The sequence below is a fragment of the Somniosus microcephalus genome, chromosome 3 (assembly GCF_052327205.1).
Source record: "Somniosus microcephalus isolate GS21.2 chromosome 3, FLI_Smic_1.0, whole genome shotgun sequence".
NCBI lineage: Eukaryota > Metazoa > Chordata > Chondrichthyes > Squaliformes > Somniosidae > Somniosus > Somniosus microcephalus.
The window spans coordinates 136,120,785-136,146,197 of NC_140989.1; the positions used below are offsets into that span (position 1 = coordinate 136,120,785).

General features: G+C 43.8%; 1 protein-coding gene across 9 annotated transcripts in view; it reads left to right on the forward strand.

Annotated features, from left to right (window-relative positions):
• Positions 1-338: 338 nt before the first annotated feature.
• Positions 339-25,413, forward strand: part of tasp1 (taspase, threonine aspartase, 1) — a 191,716-nt gene continuing 166,641 nt past the window's right edge. For 3 of the 9 annotated variants that reach the window (XM_085981660.1, XM_085981659.1, XM_085981661.1), the window contains exons 1-4: positions 339-815; positions 10,853-10,920; positions 11,137-11,205; positions 20,258-20,378. In XM_085981660.1, coding sequence (XP_085837786.1) covers positions 659-815; positions 10,853-10,920; positions 11,137-11,205; positions 20,258-20,378 — 415 coding nt within the window. In that variant the 5' untranslated portion in view covers positions 339-658. The remainder of the gene's footprint in view (positions 816-10,852; positions 10,921-11,136; positions 11,206-20,257; positions 20,379-25,413) is intronic. The other 6 variants (XM_085981663.1, XM_085981665.1, XM_085981667.1 and 3 more) reach the window with 3 other exon arrangements.

Sequence of the window (25,413 nt, forward strand, 5' to 3'; positions counted from 1 at the left end):
TTAAGACCTTCCTTAAAACCTAGTTCTTTGAGCAAGCTTTTAGTCACCTGTCCTAGTATCTCCTTATGTAGCTCGTGTCAAATTTTCTTTGATAACACTCCTGTGAAGCTATTCGGGACATTTTATTACGTTAAAGGCGCTATACAAATGCAAGTTATTGTTGATTTACAATTTAGGCATTTCTGTTGATATTAAAATCTCATTAACTTCCACCCCCACTCTAGCAGCTCAGTAAACACCATTCATTGTCCTGTGAGTGCTCTCCAATGTCACCTTGGCCTGGCATGCCGCCATCTTCTGAAAAGTGATGACCTTCTTCATTCCCGACACGTTGTTTACAAGAAGCGGGAAGAGGCTGGCCCAGAAGTTAAGTAACTCCCGGCGGAGCGGAAGTGAATCGGAAGGGGCGGGGTTCGCGCTGCGAACGGTCGCTGGCCGCGCGGGGAGAGGAATGTCCGGCCGTTAAACCGCCGTCCGCGAGGGAGGAAGGAGAGGAAAGTGCGCGTGCGCCAGTCAAACCCGGGCCTTAAAACTCAGCGCCTGAGAGACGGACTCTGGCCATCCCCGGCAGCAGGGAGGCCACGTCGCCCCGTCCCCGCGACCGCCACCTTGACCGATCGATGGAAGGCGAAAGTTATGATGGCGCTTGGATGTGACCATGGAGGCTGCAGGAAGCGGGAGCTTGGGTCCTGGGGGGACACAGCCCCCCGGCACAGCCTGGCCCGGGGCCGCTGAAGGAGTCGCGCCGATGAAAAGGAATGAGAAAGAAGCGGCCAAAGAGGGGAAGAGCGTGGGGTTTGTGCTTGTGCACGCAGGTGAGCTTTGCCCAGGTGTGGCCGCCGCTGGCGGTAATCCCCCAACCCCATGCGACTTAATGGCAACCGTAGGTAACAAACCCGTGCCAGCAGCCTGGGAAATTGCGGTCATGCACGATTAGTGTTGCTTGCCACCAATCCCGACAAATCTGCAGTCCACGCAAATGCAAAACGTCATTTTCTCCGTGTCAACATTATTGACATTTTTTTCTACCTGTTTGTAACTGCCAGCCGACCTCCCGCGGCGTTGCTCTCGGATAAAGGCGACGAAACGTACCTTTCTGTAACTATCTTTTCCCCACACTAATCCTCTGTGTGTCTCTTTTGTTTGCCCTCCTAATTTTTTTTACAAGTGTTTTTCTTCACCCCACCCATCCTTTTTCCCCTCTGTTCACTTTTTGTTGCTCTTATTTCTAATCATTCTTTACTACACTTTTTATTTACTCCAGCACCTCTGTGTGGATTTACCAATAGTGAGAAACATAATCAAAATAAATTCCTTAACTTTTCAGTTTTTATTTTGGGCAGAATTCCCTTTCAAAGGAGTATCTTTTTAAGATAATTTCTGTCAGTACAGTCACATTCCTTGACATATCAGATGGTTTACAATCTATATTAACGATTTGGAGGAAGGGACCGAGTGCAACATATCCAAGTTTGCTGACGATACAAAGATGGGAGGGAAAGCAGTGAGTGAGGACGACATAAAAAAACCTGCAAAAGGACATAGACAGGCTAAGTGAGTGGGCAGAGATTTGGCCGATGCAATATAATGTTGGAAAGTGTGAGGTTACGCACTTTGGCAGAAAAAAATCAAAGAGCAAGTTATTATCTAAATGGAGAGAAACTGCAAAGTGCTACAGTACAAAGGGATCTGGGGGTCCTGGTGCATGAAACACAAAAAGTTAGTATGCAGGTGCAGCAGGTGATCAGGAAGGCCAGTGGAATCTTGGATTTTATTGTGAGGGGGATGGAGTATAAAAACAGGGAAGTCTTGCTGCAGTTATACAGGGTATTGGTGAGACCACACCTGGAATACTGCGTGCAGTTTTGGTTTCCATATTTAAGAAAAGATATACTTGCTCTCGAGGCGGTTCAGAGAAGGTTCACTCGGTTGATTCCGGAGATGAGGGGGTTGACGTATGAGGAAAGGTTGAGTAGGTTGGGACTCTACTCATTGGAATTCAGAAGAATGAGAGGCGATCTTATCGAAACATATAAGATTGTGAGGGGGCTTGATCGGGTGGATGCGGTGAGGATGTTTCCACTGATGGGTGAGACTAGAACTAGGGGGCATAATCTTAGAATAAGGGGCTGCCCTTTCAAAACTGAGATGAGGAGAAACTTCTTCACTCAGAGTAGTAAATCTATGGAATTTGCTACCCCAGAGAGCTGCGGAAGCTGCAACATTAAATAAATTTAAAATGGAGATAGACAGTTTCCTAGCAGATAAGGGAATTAGGGGTTATGGGGAAAGGGCAGGGAAGTGGACGTGAGTCTAGATTCGGATCAGCCATGATCCTATTGAATGGCGGAGCAGGCCCGAGGGGCCGTATGGCCTACTCCTGCTCCTACTTCTTATGTTCTTATGAACTAAATATCACATTTAAGGAGTGCAAAAAATGAAGCTTTGACAAATCTGTTTATATTTTAATATAAATTATTACTATTTGCTGATCATGAGGAATGCAGTCTTATTCCAGTAGCTTCCTTACTGAGAATCACAGAACATTCCTATTGTCATAAAATGGGCATTACATAATTCTCAAGTTATCCAAAAATCAGCGGATTAATTAAACTCCTACCATAGAGGAATAATGTGTCTCGTTCCATTAAACTTCACTTTTTTTCTAGCACTACAAGAATTTGAGTACTTGGAAAAAATATGTTGTGTCGGCTTTGAAGAGGGGAATGAAAACATTTCCATGACCAGCGGGCAGCACAGGAGATTGTTTATTTCTTTATATAAGGTTATAGTATGAAAATATTTATTTTAGACCATATGTATTGGTGGTCTCCTTAGAGTGCACAAAAGTGTTGAATTGTTTTTATTAATGGTGCCATCCTCCTTGGAGAGGGCACTGGGAGAGGGTATTTATTATTTTGGTGGCATTGGGTATACCTCAATGCTATCCTACTGGTCTATTTCTAAAGAGAAAAGAGCACAGGTCTATCTAGTCTACCTTTTTGCTGTCCTAGCAGTTGTAACTGAGGATGTTTCCCTTGTCCAATGTGACCTTAAGTAGGACAGAGTAAAAGATGTGCAATTAAACCGGATGGGATTACAAAACATGTGACCCATTGGTAACGAATCATTTCATGTCAATATCTGTTACTTTCAATTCTTTTTGCTAGTGTACCACCACTCTCTAGACTAAACATGCAAATCTTACAGAGCATTCGGTGTGTCTGGACTGGCATAATAGTTTGCGTCTCTGCTTTGAGCCCAGGCACACCAAGTTCTCCATAAGATTTGTGTGATTAGCCCCTGTGTGATAACTATTCTTTTGCCACTGACTTTGCTAGTTATTTGCTTGGGTCAGACGAGACCATGCTTTGCATCCTGCTTGCCCTAGAGCTGACCTCATCCTATTCATTACCAAGAATGCTTATTTTCAAATCTGCACCATTGCTGGTCTCCACCTCGCCTTATCCCAATTTCCTTAGCAACCCTCATTCATTATTTTATCACCTCTGGACTCAATTCCTCCCATGTCCTCTTTGCCAGCCTCATTATCTACCCCCCACAAACTGCAACTTGTTCATAAATCACCTATCTCTATCCAGCCTTGCTTGCCCATCACCTCACCTACCCTCTCGTCCCCAACCCTCGCTGACCTGCATTGGCAACCTATCTCCCAGAAAAATTTGAATTTTTGAAGGTGCCCTGAAATCCTCGCCCCACCCCAGTGTAACTGTCACACATGTTCTGGTCATCTCTAGAAATAACCTAACTAACGTGGATCTGTATGAAGGTGAATTGATTGTACCAGCACTGATGCTGATCAGCAACAAAATTACTTAAAATAAAATTGGTCCAAAATAACTGTATAATCAGAATTTGAGATTTATTTGATTCTGTTCACGCCTTATGTTTTCGTTGATTAGTTCCCCTATCTTGATATAAGAATGGTGTGGAGATGCCGGAGTTGGACTGGGGTGGACAAATGTAAGACGTCACACAACACCAGGTTATAGCCCAACAGCTTTATTTGAAATCACAGCTTTATTTGAAGCTCCGAAAGCTTGTGATTTCAAATAAAGCTGTTGGACTATAACCTGGTGTTGTGTGACGTCTTACATTTGATATAAGAAGTTATGTTGATTGACCTTTGTGTAATTTAAAATATATTGATTGCCAAATGTTATGTTTTCTCCTTCTCCACCCCTACCCTCAGCCCAAAAGATTAATGTTAAACTTAGTGGGAAGATTGGGATGATTCATTGTGGAAACTTCTATGGTTGTTAACAGTCATGCATTTATGGACAAAAAGCATACTTCACTAGTATGGCGTGGTAGCCGTCCTTTTGCTATTTGTTCCTCCTGGGATTGAAGGGGGAGATGAAAGGGAGGGCCAACACATCATATTTGTACATACCTATTCACAGTTAAATAGCAATTTATGATGGCAGCAATTTATTTTTGTCCCTGGGTTAAACTGAATCATAAGTGGAATTATGTCCGCCAATAGTGAAAAGTGAGACAAGTAACTACAACGTCCCACATCATGGTTCTTAATACTTAGTTTGTGATGGAATTGTAGAATAATTACAATTCATGGTTAGTTGAGTAAATATATTCCAAGTCTACCATCACCAACACTATTACCATGATAACCCTGAATCTTGGAGTCCATTAAGATTCACGTATCCAGCTTTCTGGTGTCAAATGCTTGATTCAAGAAGCTAAGCAGAGAAAATTCTGGTATAGTAGTGTTGTTCTATCTCTGGTGCTTTTTCCTCTCGAAATAAACCAATAGGATGGCATTGAGTTATACCCAATGTCACCAAGGCAAGATACACACCATTAATACAGGCCATTTAATGCTTTTTACACACTCTGAAAGTGCCCTATCCAAGAGGAGGGCACAAATGATGCATATGGTTTATTCAAAACTGAAGTGCGTATTATATTATGACCGGATTTTACAGTTTAATAATACAAACAATATCCTGTGGTGCCCACCAGTCACAGAAGGCTTCAAGTGAATCAGTGGACACTGTGTGGCCTCTCTCTCTAAGGTCATCCTAGTGTGCACAAGGCCTTGAAAGAGAGGCAGGCAGTTGGAGTGACTCACCCTGCGGATCCTACATACCTGCACCTTTGGATGGCAGTTATTACATAGAATATACAGCACAGAAACAGGCCATTCGGCCCAACCAGTCCATGCCGTCGTTTATGCTCCACTCGAGCCTCCTCCCGCCTTTCCAAATCTAACCCTATCAGCATAACTCTCTATTCCCTTCTCCCTCATATGCTTCTCTAACCACCCCTTAAATGCATCTATAGTGCTTCAGCCACTCCCTGTGGTAGGGAGTTCCACATTCTCACCACTCTCTGGTGAGAATGGGGAGTCAGGTCAGAGAGTGCAGAGTCAGGGGCTAAGTAGCAGAATGGATAGCTAGCTGGCTTCAAGACAGAAAGCAGAGAGTGGGAGTAAAGGGTAGCTATTCAGAGTGGCAGAAGGTCGGAAGTGGTGTTCCAGAAGGATCAGTGCTGGGACCACTGTTGTTCGCAATTTATATTAACGATTTAGACTTTGGAATCAAAAGCACAATTTCTAAATTTGTGGATGACCCCAAATTGGGGGGGATAGTCAATACTGAGGAGGGCTGCGACAAATTACAAGAAGACATTAATAAACTTGCAGAATGGGCATATAATTGGCAAATGAATTTCAACACAGATAAATGTGAGATATTAATTTAGTAGGAAGAATAGGGAGGTCGCTTATTACTTGGAGGGTGTGAGTCTGGGTGGGGTAGAGGAACAAAGGGATCTCCGAGTACAAATACACAAATCACTAAAAGTAGCAACACAGGTTAGCAAAGCCATTTAAAAAAAAAAGCAAACCAAGCACTGGGGTTTATTTCTAGAGGGATAGAATTGATAAGTAGAGAAGTTATGCTAAACTTGTACCGAACTTTGGTTAGACCACACTTGGAGTACTGCGTGCAACTGCACTGATTGGAGCATGTTTGCCCATAATGACACCGAGGAATATGCATCCACAGTGCTATTCTACATCAACAGTTGCGTCGAGGTCGTCATGACCCATAAAAATATCAGGACATATCCCAACCAGGAACCCTGGATGAACAGGGAGTTCCGCTCGCTGCTGAAAGCACGCGACGTAGCAGTTAAATCTGGCGACGCGGCGGCTTACAGTGCAGCTAGGACCAACCTAAAAAAGGGTATCAGGACTGCCAAAAGGAAACGCACTGCGGATTGAGGATCATTTCCACAACAACTCGGACCCCCGGCGCATGTGGCAAGGCATCCAGTCCATCACTGACTACAAGAGTAAAAACACCAGCCCCCCTGGTTAGCGATGCCTCCCTTCCGGAGGAGCTTAACAACTTCTACGCTCGCTTTGACAGGGACAACAGGGAGCCGGCTACCAAAGCCATGCCACCCCTGGAAGACCAGGTGCTCACTCTGTCGACCTCCGACGTAAGGGGTGTTCTACGCGGAGTGAACACACGTCAGGCTGCTGGACTTGATAGCATCCCTGGACGGGTACTCAAAGAATGTGCTGATCAGCTGGCTGATGTCTTCACCGCCATCTTCAATCTGTCATTGGCCCAGGCAGTAGTCCCTACATGCTTCAAGACCGCTACCATTATTCCTGTGCCAAAGCAAACGGCTGTGACGTGTCTGAACGACTATCGACCTGTCGCACTCACACCCATCATAATGAAGTGTTTCACGAGACTGGTCCTGGCTCACATCAAAGACAGTGTTCCCGCCTCTCTTGACCAACACCAGTTTGCCTATCGTGCAAACAGATCAATGGAGGATGCAATCACAACTGCTCTACATTCTGCATTGAATCACTTAGACGGTAAAGAGACCTACATCAGAATGCTGTTCATAGACTACAGCTCAGCATTCAACACTATCATCCCCAACAAGCTGGCCACCAAACTCCACACTCTTGGCCTGAACACTTCCCTTTGCAACTGGACCCTGGACTTCCTAATTAACAGACCCCAGTCTGTCAAATTAGGTAACCACACCTCCTCCCCCACCCCCCCCCCCCCCCCGACCCTGAACACGGGGGCCCCACAAGGTTGTGTGCTGAGCCCCCTCCTCTACTCCCTCTTCACCCACGACTGTGTGGCTGTTCATGGTTCCAACACCATCATCAAGTTTGCGGATGATACCACGGTGGTAGGCCAGATCACCAACAATGATGAGTCAGCCTACAGGGAGGAGGTCCAGCATCTCGTGAAGTGGTGCGCCAATAACAACCTGGCCCTTAACATCAAGAAAACCAAGGAAATCATTGTGGACTTCAGGAAGTCTAAAGGCGGAAGTCACACCCCCATCCACATCCATGGGGCTGTGGTGGAAAGGGTGGACAGCTTTAAGTTCCTCGGAGTCCACATCGCGGAAGACCTCTCCTGGTCCCTCAATACCTCCTTTGGTGAAGAAGGCCCAGCAGTGCCTATATTTCCTAAGGAGGCTGAAGGGATGTAACCTGTCACCCCTGATCCCCTCTAACTTTTACCGCTGTGCAATAGAGAGCATCCTGACGAACTGTATCACAGTATGGTATGGCAGCTGTAGCTACTATGACCGGAAAGCCCTGCAGCGGGTAGTCAAAACTGCCCAACGCATTACCGGCACCCGGCTACCGACCATAGAGAACATCTACCAGAAACGCTGTTTACGGAGGTCACGGACCATCATCAAAGACCCTACCCACCCCAGCCACAGTTTGTTCGCCCCCCTGCCATCTGGGAGACGCTACAGATGCATTCGCACCCGAGCAACCAGATTTAGGAACAGCTTCTTTCCCAGGGCTGTCATCCTACTGAACTCTACAAATAAACACTAAAGCCTGCACATCTGCCAATGCACTTTATTATGTTTATGTTTATGTATTACAAGCCAAATGAATGTTGAATGTTAAATGTCTTAATCTAAATGTACACTCTCGGGAGCCGCAAGCCTACATTTCGTTGTACTGCACTTGTGCACTAACAATGACAATAAAGTTGATTATTATTATTTATTATTATTATTATTATTATTATTATTATTATGGTCGCCATATTATGAAAAGGTTCTAGCCAGGCCCAGAAGCAGACCCACTAGGAGCTGTGTCAATCTGCTCGCTCCTTTGCGTACCAGGTGTTCGAAGATGAACAGGGTTGGGCTGAAGTTCAGCTAAAAGTTGAGGAGCAGCCCTTTAAAATATCGGAAGAGGGGCTACAACCTTTGGCAATGTACTTAAATATGAGAAACCATCTCATTTAGCCCACAGAATGGGCATGCGGCCTGGGTATTTCTGCCCAAAATGGTGTTTTGAGGCCACTGTGCCATGCAACACCCTCCACCCCAGGTCCCTACTGGTGCCGGGAAGGATCCCTGAATAAAGGGCCTTCCACTGAGGATCCTCGCCTCTGCTGGTTGGCAACCTCTAATGCTTTTTATAGTACTTGTAAGTATGGTATATAAGATTTAATAAGTGTGCTGGTGATGTATAATGTCAATATTGTGTCCACTGTTTATTTGCAAGAATTCTAATTTGAGCAACTTTAATCTGTCTAATATAATTGGAATGTCAGCTGTCTGTTGGATGAATGTATGTATAGTTAAATTCAGCACTGATGCCTAGTCATGACTCTAATTAAATTGTGATTGTGCACAATTATATCAAACTGATCTTGTGAAACACATATGCATTATCACTGATGAGAAGACAGTACAGAAATACAAGGCAAACTTGATAGGCATTAAATAATAAGACTTTATGGGATTAAGTTAAGGCACATAATTAGAAATTAAATTGTGAGCCTGTAGGAATCGATCTATCCCTAACTGAAGCACTGAAGTCGAGTCAGTTCAATAATTCAACTGAATTTAATCAAACAAGTGAACAAAACAAAAACATGCAGGAGCAACAGCAAACAGGTCTTTTCAGCAGCTTGTTACACGAGGTCTGGTCTTAGAACCTCCCACTCTCTGACGTCATCATGTTTCCCGCCGTTCGGGGCATCACGTGACCAACGTGATGACGTCGTCACGTTGTTTCAGGGCTTTTGCAGAAAGCTTATTTACACTCCGCCAACAAACAGATGCTGTAGCATTGGGTTAAAGACAGTTATGCATTTGTACAGAAGATCATTGGTGGTTTTGCCACAAGCCTATCTCAGATGTTATAATCTATTTTGAGTATATATTTACTAATGTGTTATATATTTTGGGGTTTTAAAACTTTTTCTGAATGGAGTATTTCAAAGGAAGAATAACAGGGCTATGCTCTGGTATCTCAACATTATTTGCATTTGGTTGGGGCATAACGGTTCTATTTTGCCATTTTAAATAAGAATAGTTTCCTCTGCTATCTTGGTGCCCCATATACCAGTTCCTCATTTAGGATGGACAGACTGCCTGCTTCTGCGTGCTATCAATGTTGCTTTGTAATCTAAATGAGAGGTGCACAAAATTGACCTGGTTTCACCTGCACTTGTTTTCTACCTTTGCTTTCCTTACTAACTTTCGACAGTATGGTGAGTTAGTGTGAACTTTTTTAATGCAGTCTATTCGTATGCTGCCATGAGACTACCCCAATTAATGAGATTTGACATAATATTGATTGCCTATTTGTTTGTGCAGAGGAGCTTGCTGCAAGGTGTGTCTGTCTTGGGAGTGGGCGGGGAATGCAAATGTAGCTACAGGAAACTTTGGTTTATCCGGAGGTTATATATCCGGAATACTCGATCTAACGGCAAAAATCAGGAGTCGTTTTCTATATATTTTTTTAGTTCTCGTTGCTTTTTTCCCAGTCAAGCTTTTTTTTTTTCCCAGTCAAGCACTGCAAGGTCTGTAGCTATAGCAACAGCTTCAGCTACAGACGCTTGCAGCTGCAGCCGACTGTTTTGAAGCTGTTGCTAAGCAACAGGGTTTGTTGATTCACACGGAGCTTCTCAGTTCTGTATGTTTAAACATTAACTCTGGTATGTCCGGCACTTTTGATGTTACGGCACCAGCTCGGTCCCGTCAGTGCCGGATATCAGAAAGTTTCCTGTACTAACTATAGGTGTTTAAGTAATTTGTCTATTCTCTTGCTTTTTGAACATAACCAAACATAACCCTGCAAGCCTATACATTTGATATTCTTTGATGTTTAATAAAATTGGTTTGTCTATCTTTACCTATTAGTTATTAAAGCTTTCAGAAGTTCATATGAAAGCTACCAATAGAATTGACTTGGGCAGTCCTCTATTCCATGGTACTTTTGTGCCATGCGATGTCTGAGGTATGGTTCCATGGGAACTGGCTGTCCTCCACATCTTGCGCGAGTGAGCATTTTTCACATTTGAGCCCAGACTGTGGAGGGAAAGGCAGCATTACAGTCTATCCTAATTCTGACCTCCTCTATGTTCACGCATATACGCGTTCCAATAAAAGATGGTGATTGGGCAGAACTCTGGAAATTGTTATATTTGCAGCCTAAGGGTGATGAGGCCAATTGTATCATCTCAGTTGCTACCTCAGCTGTGATCAGCTAATGCAGCACAGACTGCTTCTCAAACTTTGGGTAATCTGGTCTGTGCAGGTTAGTACTACACTGGGCAATGCCTTTGCTGATTGATTAATTGAGGGAGGGAACTCTCAACATTTTTATTGTGCGAAAAATGCTCAACAAAGTTTTAATTTACAGTTTGATGTCTAGCTCTCCAAAGTGGATTATATGATTAGTTAAAATTGCCTCTTAATTGGCATTTGTTTTATTGCCTTGTGCAGTCCCAATAAAATAACATGCTTAATTATCAATTAATTATTTAAAACTTTATTATTTTAGGGGCAGGCTATCATTCTGAATCCAAGGCCAAGGAGTATAAACAAGTTTGTAAGAAAGCTTGTCAAAAGGTAGGAATGTTTGCTACTTGTTGGCTTATACTGCAATCTTAATATATTGAGAATCTGGCTTTCTGATATTTTAGCTTGCATTTGTATGTGAATTGGTCAATTGCAATATTTTCACAAAAGGCTTGAAACTTAGTCAAAACATTAAAAAATAGTTTTGTCAGTTCACGTTCATTTTCTAGTAAAGGCATTTCAACCAGAAACCTGTTTGTCTTTCAGGCAATAGAGAAACTGCAAGCTGGAGCTCTTGCTGTTGATGTAGTTACAGCAGCCCTTATTGAGCTAGAGGTAAGAATATGAGCAGCAAACAGTTTCATACTTCATATGAATTGCACTTCAAAGTTCTTGTTATCATCCTTTGTATATTAAACTTTTGGGTGGCGCAGTAGATTGGTAAGAACCCTTTGTGATTGTTTTGTTTGTAGCTATCATCAAACAGATGAAACCTTTTATATATTTCTGTCCCTTTTATCTCAGCAAATAAGTTAATCGCAATCCCAATAAATGAATAGAAGGAACCTGTATTCTATTAGTTTTAGATTAAAATAAAAACAGAAAATGCTGGACATACTACAGTAGGCCCATTTGCATTGAAAAAGATAGGTTGACATTTCAGGTGGAAATCCTTTTGATAGTTCTGAGGAATTGTCTGCACTCAAAACAATATCCTGCCTTTTCTCATCTCAACTGCTGTTAGGCATGATAAATATTTTCACCAGTTTTAGTTTTTATTTTCGATTCGGAAGTATTTCCATTTTTTAAAATTTCATTAGTTTTAGTTTCTTGATTGGGATTCAAAATGATAAAAGGAGGGGTACCAAGTGGCATGGTGAGTTGGATTCACACATCAAATTTTTTTTATTCGTTCATGGGATGTGGATGTCGCTGGCAAAGCCAGCATTTATTGCCCATCCCCAATTGCCCTCGAGACGGTGGTGGTGCACTGCCTTTTTGAACCGCTGCAGTTTGTGTGGTGAAGGTACTCCCACAGTGCTGTTACGGAGGAAGTTCCAGGATTTTGACCCAGTGATGATGAAGGAACAGCATTATATTTCCAAGTCAGGATGGTGTGTGACTTGGAGGGGAACTTGCAGGTGATGGTGTTCTCATGTGCCTGCTGCCCTTGTCCTTCTAGGTGGTAGAAGTTTCGGGCTTGGGAGGTGCTGCTGAAGAAGCCTTGGCGAGTTGCTGCAGTGCATCTTGTAGATGGTACACACTGCAGCCACGGTGCGCCGGTGGTGGAGGGAGTGAATGTTTAAGGTGGTGGATGTGTTGCCAATCAAGCTGGCTACTTTGTCCTGGAAGGTGTCGAACTTCTTGAGTGTCGTTGGAGCTGCACTCATCCAGGCAAGTTGAGAGCATTCCATCACACTCCTGACTTGTGCCTTGTAGATGGTGGAACGGCTTTGGGGAGTCAGGAGGTTGAGACACGTGCTGCATAATGCCCAGCTTCTGACCTGCTCTTGTTGCCACAGTATTTATGTGGCTGGTCCAGTTAAGTTTCTGGTCAATGGTGACCCCCAGGATGTTGATGGTGGGGGATTCAGCGATGGTAATGTCATTGAATGTCATGGGGCGGTGGTTAGACTCTCATTTGTTGGAGATAGTCATTGCCTGCCACTTGTGTGGCATGAATGTTACTTGCCACATATTAGCCCAAGCCTGAACGTCGTCCCGGTCTTGCTGCATGCGGGCATGGACTGCTTCATTATCTGAGGAGTTGTGAATGGAACTGAACATTGACCAATCATCAGCGAACATCCCCACTTCCGACCTTATGATGGTGGGAAGGTCATTGCTGGAGCAGCAGAAGATGGTTGGGCTGAGGACACTGCCCTGAGGAACTCCTGCAGCCATGTCCTGGGGCTGTGATGATTGACTTCCAGCATCAACCATCTTCCTTTGTGCTAGGTATGACTCCAGCCAGTGGAGAGTTTCCCCCCTGATTCCCATTGACTTCGGTTTTGCCCAGCCTGGCAGCTATGTCCTTCAGGGCTCAGTCAGTTGTGGTGCTACTGAGCCACTCTTGATAATGGACATAGAAGTCCCCCAGCCAGAGCACATTATGTGCCCTTGCTACCCTCAGTGCTTCTTCCAAGTGGTGTTCAACATGGAGTACTGATCCATCAGCTGAGGGAGGGCGGTAGGTGGTAATCAGCAGGAGGTTTCCTTGACCTGAAGCCATGAGACTTCATTGGGTCTGGAGTCAATGTTGAGGACTCCCAGGGCCACTCCTTCCTGACTGTATACTACTGTGTCGCCACCTCCGGTGGGTCTGTCCTGTCAGTGGGACAGGACATATCCAGGGATGGTGATGGAGGAGTCTGGGACATTGGCTGAAAGGTATGATTCTGTGAGTATGACTGTCAGGCTGTTGCCTGTATCGAAAACATTAAAACATAAGAGTTAGGAGCAGGAGTAGGCCATGTAACCCTTCGAGCCTGCTCCGCCATTCAGTAAGATTACCTCAGCTCCACTTTCCCGCCCGATCCCCATATCCCTTGATTCCTCCAGAGTCCAAAAATGTTTCTATCTCAGCCTTGCATATACTCAACGACTCAGCATCCACAGCCCTTTGGAGTAGAGAATTCAAAAGATTCACAACCCTGAGTGAAGAAATTCCTCCTCATCTCATTTTTAAATGGCTGACCCCTTATCCTGAGACTATTTCCCCTAGTCCTGGACTCTCCAGCCAGGGGAAACAACCTCTCGGCATCTGCCCTGTCAATCCCCTTCAGAATCTTATGTTTCAATGAGATCACCTCTCATTCTTCTAAACTCCATAGAGTATAGGCTCAATCTACTCAAATCATGCTGTGACTGAATGAAAGTTTCCTCTGTCTGCTGGCAAACTGACTTGGGTGGTTTTGGTCCAGTTCCAAGTGGTCATGACCCCCAACACACAACTGCCCCAAATTCAGCACTAATTAGCAATCTCACTTGGAATGCGCACATGATGATTTGTAGGAAATGGAAAAATGCGAGAACGGTGCACTTTTCTGAGTTTGCAGCAATAGAGAGGGAAATTCAAACTGCGATGTGTTCTATTCTTAACATCTCATAACAAGCACAAAAATCCACACCAAGTAAGAGAATAATAAGGTACAGTATTTGAAACGGCCAAATTGAAATCTATTGGCCAGTAGTATAACAAAGTATGAAAAGCAATCAAAGTCTGGCTTTTGGCTCCTTTTTAGACTAAGAACATAAGAACATAAGAAATAGGAGCAGGAGTAGGCCAATCGGCCCCTCGAGCCTGCTCCACCATTCAATAAGATCATGGCTGATCTGATCCTAACCTCAAATCTTCTATCACTCTGCATCCACCTGAACCCATGTGATCTCCCGGGAGAGGCGAAAAACCAGATAAAGACCCAATGGCCAATTTGGGAGAAAAAAATCTGGGAAATTCCTCTCCGACCCATCTAGGCGATCGAAATTCTTCCAGGAGATCACTCTGTCCCTATATTTTCTACAGTACTTACCTTCTGTAAAGGCGATCTCCACCCCAGCCAGGAACAGGAATAAAACCATCTCCTGAAATCTAACAGAATTAGAACACAGTAGGAGCAGAACAAGGCTACACGGCCCCTGGGCCCACTCCACTACCCACAGGGCCATGACCATTCCGAACCTAGACTCATGTCCAATTTCCTGCCCGCTCCCCGTAACCCTCAATTCCCTTTACTTCTAGGAAACTATCTATTTCTGTTTTAAATTTATTTAATGATGTAGCTTCCACAGCTTTCTGGGGCAGCAAATTCCACAAACCTACCACCCTCTGAGTGAAGAAGTTTCTCCTCATCTCAGTTTTGAATGAGCAGCCCCTTATTTTAAGATTATGCCCCCTAGTTCTAGTTTCACCCATCATTGGGAACATCCTCACCGCATCCACCCGATCAAGCCCCTTCACAATCTTATGTTTCAATAAGATCGCCTCTCATTCTTCTGAACTCCAATGAGTAGAGTCCCAATCTACTCAACCTCTCCTTTGTATCATCTGCAAACTTTGATATGTTACACTCGGTCCCCTCCTCCAAATCGTTAATATAGATTGTAAAGAGTTGGGGACCCAGCACTGACCCCTGCGGAACACCACTAGTTACTGGTTGCCAATCTGAGAACGAACCATTTATCCCAACTCTCTGCCTTCTGTTAGAGAGCCAATCCTCCACCCACGCCAGAATATTACCCCCAATCCCGTGATTTTTTTATCTTGAGAAATAATCTTTTGTGTGGCACCTTGTCAAATGCCTTTTGGAAGTCTAAATACACTACGTCCACTGGTTCCCCTTTATCCACCCTGTATGTTACTTCCTCAAAAAACTCCAGCAAATTTGTCAAACATGACTTTCCCTTCATGAAACCATGCTGAGTTTGTCCTATTAAATTATGTTTATCCAAATGTCCCGTTACTGTCTCCTTAATAATGGACTCTAACATTTTACCAACCACAGATGTTAGGCTAACGGGTCTATAGTTTCCAGCCTTCTGCCTACTACCCTTTTTAAATAAGGGTGTTACATTAGCAGTTTTCCAATCTGCCGGGACCTTTGCTGAGTCCAGTGAGTTTTGGAAAATTATTACCAATGCATCCACAATCCCTACCGCTACTTCCCTCAAGACCCTAGGATGCAAGCTATCAGGCCCAGGGGATTTATCCGCCTTGAGTCCCATTATTTTACCAAGTACCACTTCCTTGGTGATTTTAATCGTATTTAGTTCCTCCCCGCCCCCCCCCCCCCCCCCCCCCCCCAAGAGCCCCCTGTTTGTCCAGTGTTGGGATATTCTTAGTGTCCTCTACTGTAAAGACTGATACAAAATAATTGTTCAGTGTTTTTGCCATCTCCATGTTTCCCACCATTAATTTCCCGGTCTCATCCTCTAAGGGACCAACATTTACTTTAGCCACCCTTTTTCTTTTTATATAACTATAGAAACTTTTACTGTCTGTTTTTATATTTTTTGCTAATTTACTTTCATAATCTATCTTCCCTTTCTTAATCAATCTTTTAGTTATTTTTTGCTGTCTTTTAAAGACTTCCCAATCTTCCATCCTCCCACTAGATTTGGCTACCTTATATGCCCTTGTTTTTAGTCGAATACTATCCTTAATTACTTTACTTAGCCACGGATGGCTATCTTTTCTTTTACACCCTTTTTTCCTCAGTGGAATATATTTTTTTTGGAAGTTGTAAAATAACTCCTTAAATCTACACCACTGGCCATGTACCGTCTTACCCTTTAATCTATTTTCCCAGTCCACTCTAATTAATTCCGCTCTCATACCTTCATAGTCTCCTTTATTCAAGCTCAGCACGCTTGTTTGAGATCCAACCTTCTCACCCTCTAATTGAATATGGAACTCCACCATGTTATGGTCACTCATTCCAAGGGGATCCTTTACTAGGACATTTTTAATTAATCCTGTCTCATTACACAGGACCAAATCTAAGGTTGCTTGCCCCCTGGTCGGTTCAGTTACATACTGCTCAAGAAACCCATCCCTAATACACTCAATGAACTCTTCCTCAAGGCTGCTCTGCCCAATTTGATTTGTCCAGTTAATATGATAATTAAAATCCCCCATAATTATAGCTGTTCCCTTATTACAAGCCTCAACTATTTCCTGATTAATACTCCGTCCAACAGAGTTGCAACTGTTCGGAGGCCTATAGACTACACCCACTAGTGTTTTTTTCCCCTTATTATTCCTTATCTCCACCCAAACTGTTTCACTATCCTGCTCCTTTGACCCAATATCATTTCTCTGTATTATAGTGATTCCTTCCTTTATTAACATAGCCACCCCACCTCCTCTCCCTTCCTGCCTGTCCTTCCTGATTGTTAAATAACCTGGTATGTTTAATTCCCAGTCATGGTCACCCTGCAGCCATGTTTCTGTAATGGCCACAAGATCATACCCATATGTCATTATTTGTGCCGTTAACTCATTCATTTTGTTACGAATGCTACGTGCATTCAGATAAAGAACTTTCAAATATGTTTTGTAACACTTAGTTCCTGTTTTTTCCCTTTTTAGTACTTTACTTTTTACTCCATACCTTCTGTCCCTTCCTGACACATTCTGTTTTTTAATTCCCCCACTGCTACCTAAGTCTATGACCTTCTCTGTTGTCATTTCTATTATTTGCTCTCTAGAAACCTCCCCCCCCACTAATTAGTTTAAAGCCCTCTCTACAGTCCTAGTTATATGATTCGCCAGGACTCTAGTCCCAGCACTGGCCAAGTGGAGTCCGTCCCAACAGAACAGCTCCCTCCTGTCCCAGTACTGGTGCCAGTGTCCCAAGAAGCAAAACCCATTTCTCCCACACCAGTCTTTGAGCCACGCATTTAACTCTTTAATTTTATTTATCCTAGCCAAATTCGCTCGTGGCTCAGGTAATAACCCAGAGATTATTACCCTTGAGGTTCTGTTTTTTAATTTGACCCCTAGCTGCTCATACTCCTTTAACAGAACCGTCTTCCTTGTCCTATCTACGTCGTTTGTACCAACATGGACCACGACAACTGGATCCTCCCCCTCCCACTCCAAGTTTCTTTCCAGCCCAGAAGAGATGTCCTTAACTTTATTTTTTAATGCATAAGGTGGCACAACAAAGGGTGTTGCTGAATTCAACTATTTCGGCTTACTCCCAGAAGCCTTTACTTATAGTCGCTGCAAACGGCAGCTTTCATGAGCAGGCCTGCACCTCTCTTGAACTGAAAGTTAAATTTGTTTGTATATGTGTAAATAAACTGCCTGGCACCTTGCTCCTCCTCAGGGCAAAAACATTCCTGGGATGAGGGGGGGAATTGATCTATGTGGAGAGATTGAGTGGACTAGTGGTGTATTCCCTAGAGTTTAGAAGAATGAGAGGTGCTCTCATTGAACACATAAAATTCTTAAGGTGCTGGACAGGGTAGATGCTGGGAGGGTGTTTCCCCTGACTGGAGAGTCTAGAACTAGGGGTCACAGACTTGGAATAAGGGGTTGTCCATTTAGGTTTGAGATGAGGAGAAATTCCTTTACTCAAAGGGATGTGAATCTTTGGAATTCTCTACCCCAGAGGGCTGTGGATGCTGAATCGTTGAGTATATTCAAGACAGAGATGGATAGATTTTTGGATACTAAGAGAATCCAGGGATATAGAAATAGGGTGGGAAGATGGAGTTGAAGTAGAATGTCAGCCATGATCCGATTGAATGGCAGAGCAGGCTCGAAGGGCCAACTCCTGCTCCGATTTCTTATGTTCTTATCTTTTATTTAACCAAGTTTCTTTCGAAGAAGACCTTTTTCAATGCAAATAACTTAGTTATATTCTCTAAGCAGTTGGAGAGGATGGATGTTGAACCTGGTAACAATTGATAGGCATTGAAAATAACTTGGTCCTGTTAGGCTACTGTGCGACAGGCTGGAAGTGTATGAGAATGGCTTCATCCCTCATTTTATGGGGAGTCACTTTGCTTCTGCTTGGCACCACCTCAATCGTGATGAGCCTTTCAATTCTTAAGCTTTTTCCGTCCCTCTCTAACATTTCAAAGGATTGAATGAAGTGAGGTAATAATTGCTCTGCTCAACAACGATATCGAAAAATTGAGAGTGGAGTGCCACAATTTTTGGAATCTGGCTGATTCTCTAGCCTCTTTCCTAGTCGGAATAGAACCACAAACACACTCTCAATGCCAAAATATCTGCATTAAAGAGAGCAAGCAACAGAGATTCAAAAATGTAGGAAATATTGACAAAAAGCACTCCAAGCCAGCAACCCATTCGCAGCCATTGGGTAAGTCTGAACAGTTGGAAGAAATGCCGAGCTTTAAAGGGGCACTATCTTTTGACTTCTTTGTTTGGATAGTGTGCTATTTATTTTTACATGGCATATCAAGTGCATTCAAAATGAGGAAAACTATACTGTAAGGCCAGCACAGACACGATGGGTCGAATGGCCTCCTTTGCAGTAAATTTCTATGATAAGTTGGTAATCTAATGCTCCGAGGGTCTCCTTTTGCATGTGGTTTTGTGGAAGTTACTGTTCATTTTATTTTTTTATAACTCCGCCATCCCAGTGAGGAGGACCTAGGCTTCACTGAGCAGTTGCCTGATAAGCTTGGCAGAAATTGGGACTTTTCTGAAGGGAACCTTTGTTCTACCATTTTATGGGACAACACGTTGGTATACTAAAGCAGTGTTTGTTCAAAATTTTCTGTGTTGGAGGGAGGGTGGCTGCAATATTGGTGCACTCTCAAGGATCCCCTGCAAATACTGACATGATCCTATAGGATCCCTAAAATATGGCTAGAATTTGCAAACTGTAGACTAAACTAAAATTAGGATTGCATTTCTTTACGACTATAAATAAAATAATTCTAAAATCCAATAAAACTAGCAATGAGGCTTTCAGAACTAAAACAAGACTGCACACAGCATTGCAGTATATTGGCTTAAATATCTCTTTTGCTTCCCTGCCCCATACAGTGTTGGTACCATTGCAAGGAAGTCTACTCATAGCACTGCACTAGATAATAAAACTGGAGAAATATTCCATTCCCCAGAGCTTTATTATGAGCTATTGTACAATCCACTATTGTACTTCTATGTCCTTGGACTGCATTATGATCTGTTTGGACAGTTTTGAGCAGCGATGTTGCATAGAGTTTATAAGAATGAGAGGGGATCTCATTGAAATGTATAAAGTTCTGACGGGGCTAGACAGACTGGATGTTTCCACTGGCTGGGGGGCCTAGAATGAGGGATCACAGTCTCAGGATATGGGGCAGGACATTTAGGACTAAGATGAGGAGAAATGTCTTCACTCAGGGTGGTGAACCTGTGGAATTCTCTACCACAGAAGGCTGTGGAGGCCAAGTCACTGAATATATTTAAGAAGGAGATAGATTTCTCGGCACAGGGGCATCAGTGGGTATGGGGAGAGAGCGGGAATATGGTATTGAGATAGAGGATCAGTCATGATCATATTGAATGGCGGAGCAGGCTCGAAGGGCCGAATGGCCTACTCTGGCTCCTATTTTTCTATGTTTCTATTCACCCCAGAACTTCTGTGTGGTTTTTTTATACTGTGTTGCCAGTTAATCTGTCGGAGTTGGTGTGCTGTGGTGTCTTATAAATAATTGCAGTAATAATAGTTTTGGGAAAAAATAAGTTGGATGTGGCTATCTCCTTTCCTGAAATTTGGATTCAGGCCTTCTGATTTTCAGGGCTCAAGTATGCAGAACAGAAAAAAATGAGCATAGTTTTTTCCTAACTAAATATGTATAATTCTGTGTAAGATGCAAAAGAAGGATGTATTACTTTATTTCCAACAATTTTCCATTTCAGGACTCTCCTTTCACCAATGCAGGGATGGGATCCAATCTAAATCTATCAGGGGATATAGAATGTGATGCCAGTACAATGGATGGAAAGTCCTTGAATTTTGGAGCTGTTGGAGCACTCAGGGGTATGTACATTTTTATGAATACAAATGAGGTTGCATAATTTTAGTCAAGTATGTAAAGAAACTAAAAGTGAAACTATTCCTATCGTATTATCAGATTTCCTTCATTTGGTCGGATTGCTGGAAAACTTATGGCTATTGAGTAAATTTAGTTGAAGTCAGTAACATCCATACATTGTATATGTGGTATATTTTAAAGAGGGAAGGAAACTTGGAAAAAAGTCATTACTTGAATTTTTTAAAAATTTCATAGAATCATAGCACAGAAGGAGGCATTCAGCCCACTGTGCCTGTGTCGGCTCTTTGAAGAGCTATCCAATTAGTCCCACTCCCCTGCTCTTTCCCCATAGCCCTGTAAATCTTTTCCCTTCAAGTATTTATCCAATTCCCTTTTGAATGTTACTATTGAATCTGCTTCCACCACCACCCTTTCAGATAGTGCATTCCAGATCGCATGTAACAACTTGTTGCATTAAAAAAAAGTTTCCTTGTGTCACCTCTGGTTCTTTTGCCAACCACCTTAAATGCCGTCTGGTTACTAACCCTTCTGCCACTGGAAACAGTTTCTCCTTATTTACTCTAACCAGTGTTTTATAAAGGTTTAGCATAACTTCTTTGCTTTTGTACTCTGCCTCTATTAATAAAGCCAAGGATCACATATTATTTTTAACAGCCTTCTCAACTTGCCCTGCCACCTTCAAAGATTTGTGTACATACTGACACAAATCGTGCCATTTATGTAGAAATGACTTATGAAATATACTGGGCGGCCTGCTGGTGGCGCTGTCCAGGGAGAGTATAAATACTTGGGCACGGGCCCAGCTTGCTCAGGGACATTTTGTAAACGGGAACTAGTGAAGGATAACTAGACTTCCATGTTGTGAAACAGTCGATTAAAGCCTTGTTTAATACTCTGACCAAGTGCCTAGTAGTTTTCTTGCGTCAATTTAATCGACTGCTTGCTGCTCCATGCTCTGAGTGGTTTTGGGAACAGACGGCTACGACTCAAACGGTAGAAGGGAACCAGAGGTAGTAATCAATCCATCATGGAGAAACTACTCCGACCCGCCCGTCTTGACCTGTACCCGAATTCAGCTACAACGGCTAAGGTATGGAAACACTGGTATCGTACCTTCAGCAACTTCCTCAGGGTGTGTGGTGAGAATGTTCCTGATAAGTTGGAGATACTTGCCAATTATGTATCCCCTCTTTCCTTTGACTATATCGAAGACTGTAGACTATGATTCCGCTATCCAAATACTACAGCAACTATGTTAAGGCCCCAAACAAAATTTTTGCTTGGCATCTACTGGCCACAACTCGACAACAACCCGGGGTATCACTTGACGAATTCCTTCAAAAGCTTTGCAGGCTCAGCAAGGATTGTAATCTCGAAGCTGTCTCAGCAGAGCAGTACCAGGACGAGTTAATTCGTGATTCCTTTATTAATGGAATTTCGTCTCCTTTCATACGCCAGCGTCTGTTGGAGAATAAAACCCTCAAGTTACAAGCTGCCTATGACCAGGCATGCTGTCTGGACTTAGCAAAAAAAAATATCCACATCAATGGGGCGGAGGTGGAAAGGGTGGCCAGCTTTAAGTTCCTCGGAGTCCACATCACGGAAGACCTCTCCTGGTCCCTCAACACCTCCTCTCTGGTGAAGAAGGCCCAGCAGCGCCTATATTTCTTGAGGCTGAAGGGATGTAATCTGTCACCCCCGATCCTCTCTAACTTCTACCGCTGCACTATAGAGAGCATCCTGACAAACTGTATCACGGTATGGTACGGCAGCTGTAGCTCCCATGACCGGAAAGCCCTGCAGCGGGTAGTCAAAACTGCCCAACGCATTACCGACACCCGGCTACCGACCATAGAACATATATATCAGAAACGCTGCCTACGGAGGGCACGGTCCATCATCAAAGACCCTACCCACCCCAGCCACAGTCTGTTCGCCCTCCTACCATCTGGAAGACGCTACAGATGCATTCGCACCCGTACGACCAGATTTAGGAACAGCTTCTTTCCTAGGGCTGTCATCCTACTGAACTCCACAAATAAACACTAAAGCCTGCACATCTGCCGATGCACTTTATTATGGTCATATTTATGCTAATATATATGTACAAATGTATGTTGAAATGTTTAAGTGTCCTAATCCAAATTGTACACTCTCGGGAGCCGCAAGCCTACATTTCGTTGTACTGCACTTGTGCACTAACAATGACAATAAAAGTTGATTTGATTTGATTTTTTAGATGCCTATCTTTTACCGCGTGCACGGACTGCTGCTATCACTTTTGGTGACTCCTCCAATGGGCCTCGGGCGGAAGCCCTCACTGATGACTACTCTATCCTAGCCGATGATGACCCTGCCCTAGCGGCATCTTGGCAATCTGGAAGGAAGTGTTTCTTCTGTGGAGGTGCATTCCACTATAGGAAATTTTGTCCTGCTCATAACGCAACCTGCAGTAAGAAAGGTCACTTTTCCACGGTATGCCAGTCAAGAGCCCCTGTTAGTTTTGCAGCTGCTATCTATAAAACTGCTCCTCCCCCAAGAGCCACTACTAAGGTTACAGCTGCTATCTATAAAACTGCTCCTCCCAAAAAGCCACTAAGGTTACAACTGTCAAGGGTAAAACTGCCCCTCCTCCCATCACAGCTGTTTTTCCCCAAAGTCTGTTCCATGCAGCCACGGAGCTTTTGGTAAATGGACACATTTTGAGTGCACTAATCGACTCATGCAGCTCTGACAGCTTCATCAGTGAGCAGGCTGTCAGTAAGTTAAAACTGCGTATTTACCCCTCGGACAGGGAAATTGCAATGGCTCTGACGACACTGACCACCAACTCTTCTGGCTTTTGTCTTGTCAACCTTCTTCTCAATGGCCGCACTTATTCCTCCACCCGGCTCGGGGTGCTCAAAAACCTATGCAGTGATGTGCTCTTGGGACAGGATTTCCAGAAACAACACAAAAGACTCACTTTTGAGTTTGGAGGGTCAAAACCGGAGCTTACTATTTCCAAAGTACCGTTTTGTGCGCTTTTGGCGGCTTCGCTCGATGAGCCCTCCTTGTTTGCCAATCTTTTCTCCCCCAATGTAAGCCCATAGTCACTAAATCACGACGTTTCAGCCAAGATAATCTATCCTTTATCGAGACAGAAATCTCTCGCCTTCTAGCTGACGGTATCATTGAGCCATGTTCATCTTCCTGGCGGGCTCATGTCGTCGTTGTTAAAAATCCTCTGAAGCAACACAAGAAACTTCTTTGCATCGATTACTCGCAAACTATTAACCAGTATACCGACCTGGATGCCTACCCACTACCACGCATCGATGACATGGTCAATAACCTTGCCAACTACAAGGTATTTTCAACTTTTGATTTAAAGAGCGCATACCATCAAGTACCGTTAAAGGTCTCTGACAAAAAGTATACGGTTTTTGAGGCCAATGGTCGGCTTTACCAGTTTTGTTGCCTAGCATTTGGGGTCACCAATGGGGTGGCCGTCTTTTCAACGGGCAATGAATGGATAGCCTAGTCAAACAGGAGAACTTAACGGACACTTTTCCATATCTGGATAATATCACCATTGCTGGTCTTGACCAGAAGGAGCATAATGCCAACCTCCAGAAATTTCTTGACGTTCTCCGTCGTCGCAACTTAACCTTTAAATGAGTCCAAATCTGTGAAATCGGTACCACCAGTCAACATCCTTGGCTACTGGGTGGGTAATGGTGTCATCAAACTGGATCCGGAGTGACTTCGTCCGCTTCAGGAGCTCCCTCATCCTACGAATCTCAGCTCTTTTTGTCAGGCCCTCGGCATGTTCGCCTATTATGCGAAGTGGATACCCCACTTTTCCGACGAAATCCAGCCCCTGCTTCACAGTCATTTCCGTTGAAGGCAACGGCTATTTCAGCTTTCGACCTCAAGCGACAACTGGAAAAAGCCACGCTTCGTTCCATCGATGAAAATCTCCCTTTCGTGGTCGAGTGCGATGCATCGGATGTGGTGATCTCTGCTACCTTGAATCAAGGTGGTCGACGCGTTGCATTTCTGTCCAGAACTTGGCAGGGTAGCGAGCTCCATTATCCTCCTGTTGAGAAGGAGGCTACGGCTATCATCGAAGCAGTACGTAAATGGAGTCATTTTCTCGCTCGTCGCCATTTCACGCTCATAACTGATCAGCGCTCCGTGGCCTTTATGCTGGATAACCGGAAACTCGCCAAGATCAAGAATAACATAATACAGCTCTGGAGGATGGAATTGGCCGCCTTTGGCTACACCCAGAAATTCGGGTCCCCACACATGAGTACGCACTGGGTACTCTCGTGTAGGCCCAACGAAAGTGCCGGTTTCGTGTATGCACTGCGCATGTGCGGAAAACCGGAACTTCCGTTCCTTTGAAAGAAGGGGTTGACAGGTGGCACGCGTGCGCCGGAGAGGCAGCGCGTGTGCATCGAACTTACGTTTTTTTTGCAGGGTTCTCCGGGAGGGTAAATCTCCAGCAGTTACACTTTTAAAAAGCAGGCGCAAGGCCTGCTTTTAACAAGGTAAGTGGTGAATTAATTAAAATTAAAACATTTTTTCCACAGGTTTATTATTTTTAAATACTTTAAAGAAAGGTAAGTTTATTTTTAACCCTGTTAGAAAATGTAATTAATTTTTTCAAAAATTTAAATTGTTGTTTAAAATAGCTATTTCATGTAATTTATAGTTATTTTTAAAATGTGATTTTTTTTTTTTGGAATTTATTTGAAGTTTTAGTGATGCTTTGGGGCTTATAGTATTTATAGGTTTGACAGCTCTTCCTGTCAAGTTTATGAATGAAGCATTCCCTGCTACCATTGGCTCTCCATGGCCCACATGATCCCAGGGGACGCTTCGAACTAACTGCGCCCCTGGGATATGCAAGCACTGTGCGCCAGCAGTTGGAGGAGGCCCAGGATCGGAATACCACGCGGGCCCACAGCTCAACAGCCGGAGTCCATAAGGCGCTGAAAAGCCTGGGCTGCATTCTTGAGGCCGAAGGGC